The sequence below is a fragment of the Trypanosoma equiperdum genome (genome assembly GCF_001457755.1).
Source record: "Trypanosoma equiperdum strain OVI genome assembly, contig: ctg_1453, whole genome shotgun sequence".
In the NCBI taxonomy this organism is placed as follows: Eukaryota; Euglenozoa; class Kinetoplastea; order Trypanosomatida; family Trypanosomatidae; genus Trypanosoma; species Trypanosoma equiperdum.
In genome coordinates, this window is record NW_027123453.1 from 1 (window position 1) to 4,970 (window position 4,970).

Genomic DNA, 4,970 nt, shown 5'->3' on the forward strand with positions numbered 1-4,970 from the left:
GGCCGCGCCAGTGGGGGGAAACTCTCACGAAAACAAAAATAAAATTTAAAAAGAAAAAATGTGTTTGAGCAGTGAGACGATAACGCCCTGCTTCCACTTCTCCGGCCCCCAGTGTCTCTGTAGGTTACAGTTAATGAGCTTGTGGAAATATTTCTTTCTACGGTGTCCTAATTGCTTCAACTGTTTACAATGTATATCGTCCTTACAGGGGGCAGTGTATAAAAAGATTTCCTTCAGTGCTGTCTTAAGTGCTGCCATCGTTATTGGTGCGAATTCTACGCTCACTCGACAAGGTATACTCATGGCAGGAGCATCTGGTGCTTTCGTCAACTGCTCTCTGTACATTTGTGCTTACTTCTTGGCTTGCTGTCTGCGTGTTAGAGGATTGTTATTTACTACCAGAACCAAAGATATCAGTGTTCTCTGTGCGTAAATGGACTTAACTAAATTCAATCTTGTTGTATCGGTTACTGACATCTTCGACACATTTTCCTTCCATCGTTGTAGAGACTTTTAAGCGAGAACCTTTCTTCTCTTGTATATAAGAGCATTTCTGTGCTTCTCATCTGTATAATCCCTTATTTTTGTGTCCAGATCGGTTAGTTATCGTGTCCAGAACGGTGGCGATACTTTCTTACATTTCTGTGTTGTTTTTCTTCGCTGCTGTGAGAATGCCTTTACTCACTGCCTCATTGATGGCATCCACGTTCTTTCTATACTTCCTTAATTTTTCCACCATTGTTGCATCACAAAAGTTTTTAAACTACCGCCAATTTCTCTTGTTTAAAGCATAGAATACCCTTCGTTATTTGGTTATGGCAATCATTTCTACACCAATGCCAATACATACCTAAAACGTTATCCAGTAGTGGTCACTATCTGAACTGGTGCTCACTTCCCATCTTGTGACATTGCAGTCTCTGTACATTGTAATGTCTGAAGACGAAATGGTTGCAGTGTGAGTCATCGTTCTTGTTGGTGCCTCATCATTTGCAATTTTGATAGTATTTTGTAAACACCAGTTTATAATGCATTCTTCTGCCGTATCATTTGGGCGAAGAGGGTTCCATAACTCATGATGTGCGTTGGTGTTGAATCCTATCACTAGGGGTTCAGTTGAGCTCTAAATGCTCATAATCGTAGAGGTGGTGGCATTTGGCTTCCAAGGGAAGTGAGCTAATTTGATAGTTAACATTTGATGAGCTAAAAACATCAGTATTGTCGATATTCTTTCCGGCAGACACTCCCCCTTCAGACCTTGAATGACTTCCACGCCAACTTTTACTAAAATTGATACACCACTGCCATGGGGAGAAAGGCCATTTCTATGAGTTGGTATCCACTTATTTTTAATGCGCGGCACTCTTCTGCTGCCAAATGTGCCTCCAGCAATAGACAAAATAAAACCGTATTGTCGTGAAGCTTCTTCTCTAAGGCAACCCGCTTAGCCTGCGAGAGATCCCTAGAGTTTCACTGGGCTCCATGAATGACAGGACGAGGATTCTGTTCTACATCTCCACTAAGTAGTAGTAGAAGCCTATGTATCCTAATCGAGGCACGCTCTCACGTGCGGAGGAGCAGTCTAATATATTTCTTCACCCAAAAGTGCCGATGCTGCTACATACTCCTTCTCTGGTCGCCAAAAGCCTGTTGCCCTCCCAAATCCTGTTGGAACAGGTATAATGCGGACGCTTGGCTTCCTTCTGGATGGAGCAATAAACCCTGAAACCACGATAAGTCAGCCTTTGCTACCGATTATTTGTAAAGATCTGAGAAAAACTGTGAAAAGAATATCATATTTTAGAAAAAAAATTCATAAATTTCACAAAATTGAGCTAAATCTCATAAACACTTATTCATAGAATCAAAAACTGCAAGCCAGAGAGGAGCGTTATTGATAACAAAAGTATTGCTTCCTGTGATGTTTGTGGTTTTGGCATCATTTTCTGATTTTGCTCCCTCTATGATTTTGCATTTTCCTTCTTTAAATTCACAGCCGTTTTCATCTTTGCACTCCTCTTGTGCTTTATCTTTGCACTTTTCTTCTGATTCTTTGGAAGCAGCTGCTGTTGCGGTTGCGACCTTCTTTTTGGCTTCAAGTACTTTGACGTTTCTTATCCCTTCGATATGACTTACAGTTGCTGTCCGCTCCTAGGAGCTACTTATTTCTGTTATTGATTTTTGTGCCGAAGTTTTGTAGCTGGGCTCTTCTGCATATCTTTGGTGATTACTTCGACAAAGTTAGTATTGAATTCCTTGCTGTTCTTATGGAACGTATGTTTAATGTACTCTTTAATTTGTTTGCTTTCACTGGTGTTTTGTGCATCGTTTATGCCTTTGAATAGCTTTTGACAGCTTTTTAGTGTGAGCGTGACAATGACGTCGCTTTTTATACTGCTGCCGCTTAGCTCGTCAAGCTTTTCAGGTTTATTTTTTATTGTTTCTAGTGCCCTACAGACAAAACACCAAAGCTTTGCCGTGTAAGCCGTGTTTTAACGTGGTTGGCTAGCTCTTGCTTGCAGTTTCCTGTGTAGCTGTCGCCTGTCCTGAGTTCCGCATCGGTTGCCGTGTACGGCTTGGGTGGTCTTGCGTCTTTAGAACTTATTGTGGCAGTCATGCTTGCTTGTACGCAGCTCTGCATCGCGGTGCCGAAGTTTAGGTTTGTCCCACTCTTTGACTGGAAACTCCCTAAGTTTCCTACAGTTAGCGTCGGCTCGTTGAAGTTAGCTAGAATTTTGGCGGGGGCCGTTACTTTCAATTTTAGAAGTTTGTCCCACTCGGGTGCTGCCGGTGGTGATTCGAGGTTTCTCACATCTTTTACGATGGTGCAGACTGGGGTGCTGCCGGGTGCTAGTTTGAGCTTGATGTTTACTGCCGTGTTGCTTGTGGTTGAATGTTTCCCTGCGTCTTCTGCTAGTGTCGCTTGTCCGCCTGTAGTTAGCGCGCGCAGCAAACCAAGGTGTTGGTCCAAAAGGCTTACTGCTTCCCTCAAAGTTGCTTCCGTGCCTTTGCTGTGTAGCGGTGCTTTTTCTTCCATCTCCTCTGCCTTAGCTGAAACTGCCCTGAAGAAGCATTTTCTGTTGGCGGTTTGTTCCGCTGCTGCTGCTGTTTCCCACGCCAGACGTTGCCTGCGCAGCTTGCCAAATTCATTTATTGAATTAGCTGCCTACTGGTGTATGTGTGATTTTAGTGCTTTTAGATACTCTACTTCCTTGAACGAATCGTCTACAGCCTGTCTTGCTTCGCATTTGCCGGCTTCCACATGCGCCGTTGCCAGTACAGTTAGAAGTTTTATAACTCCAGGGTTGTGCAAGATATTCCCCATTTTCGTGGGTGCTTCCTTGGTTGCCTGCCTTCAGGCTGTTATTAGCGTCAGAATGGATAAGTTTTGTGGGTTACTAAGTTGTGAAATAGTTATTGATACATTGCCGCTTGTGTTGCTACTTTTCTGTAAAATGAAATGGTAGCGTATCCGCTGTTCGCAGTTTGCCTCCTTCTTTTAAATTTTTTTTATATTCGTTTGAAAAATATAAATTTACATTTACCACTCATCAAACAAACCACTCCCGTTTTTGTTCCAACCTTTTGTTAAAGTAAATACCTCTTTGAACTCTATGAGTAAATTCTTCTTGTTGTTTCAGCTCGGTAGGGACTTCTATTACAATGAAAAAACAGTCATAACCATCTCCAGCCGTGTATCAAATTATTTTTGGATAAAATGCGGCTTTTCTTATAGTCTTTTAGATGGTCACAGCATCTTATTTTAAGGTCTTTTTCAATGGCGGGTTCTAGTGGCGTAGCTAATTCAGCATGATATTCTATCTGTTTTATATTTTGTTTTGCACCACAACATTCTGAGTATTGAGGAAGATTCATCACTGCTGTTTTTCAAGAAACATCTTCCATATGGAACTACAATGTCCGTGTTTCTTCCATTTGTATCATTCGTTTCTGCTTTTCTTACCTTTGATTGTTTTTCTTTAAATTTAACGGTACTAAAAGGTGCGAGAATATAAAAAGACTATGAGAAACAATCGTAATGGTCAGGATTATCTCTAATAAAATAAATTAAATTTTACACTCATAAGTCATATTACCTAAAACCATCTGGGTATGCTATTCAAGTTGTAATCTCTAATTGGCGTTCGCATAAATATGGAACGGCATTTTTTCCTCCGATCTAGTATATTTTACAATTTGTATCTTTAAAATGGCCACTTAATCTTACTATTCCTGTGCTATCCTCTTCTTCTCTAACTTCTTTATTGGAGTTTACATTTTTGTTTTTCGATGTAATATTCCTCTTGTCTCCTGACCGGCTAAATTTTCTACTAATTTTTGCATATTGTGCACGGGTTGTTGCATTCGTCATTTTAATTTTCTTTTATTCATCGGTTTCATCAGTGTTGTTAGCAAATGCACTTTTAAACTGATTGTATTTCTTTTATTATCTGAATTCTCTATTTTAAGTTTTTTTTATACCAATGATAGTTCCTTAAGCTAAAATAATGCGTTGTTAAAATAGTTCTTAAGAGCATATTGACCATGGTACGTTGGTTTGCCTTCCACTTTTACCTCTTTGTATTAGTTCTACAGACTCCATTTGGCGTCTAAACGTGACTCTGTTTATCACTATTTGTCACCTCCGCCGTCTGCAGCTGTTCGATGTTGTTCATGATCTCATTTGTGTTTGAATCTGCGGATATTCCATATCTTTATTCCTCCTTCTGTCTTTATATCCCTTTCTTAGTGATAGTATTCCTCTTGCTCTCACTATTTCACTCACTTACTTAACTAGTCCCCTTACATCCTTTGCATTGTTTCCACCACCACTATGTTTTCACACCATCTTCGTCACTCCTCTTATTATGATTTTAGTATATGCACATTCACAACATACTCTAATCATTATTAATACCAATATCACTATTAAAACTATGAATAATATACATATAGGAAATAAACAAATT

General features: G+C 40.0%; 1 protein-coding gene and 1 pseudogene across 2 annotated transcripts; both read right to left on the bottom strand.

The window, feature by feature from the left end:
* Positions 1-597: 597 nt before the first annotated feature.
* TEOVI_000909800:pseudogene lies at positions 598-1,315 on the bottom strand (annotated as a pseudogene). Its single transcript is given in 2 exon segments — positions 598-654; positions 656-1,315. Coding segments are annotated over 2 exon segments (717 nt in total).
* Positions 1,316-2,443: 1,128 nt separating this feature from the next.
* Positions 2,444-3,037, bottom strand: TEOVI_000909900 (uncharacterized protein; the record flags this gene model as incomplete). The annotated part of the gene is made up of 1 exon (XM_067221536.1): positions 2,444-3,037. The coding sequence occupies one exon, from the start codon at positions 3,035-3,037 to the stop codon at positions 2,444-2,446; it is 594 nt and encodes a 197-aa protein (XP_067077637.1).
* Between the last annotated feature and the right edge of the window lie 1,933 nt (positions 3,038-4,970).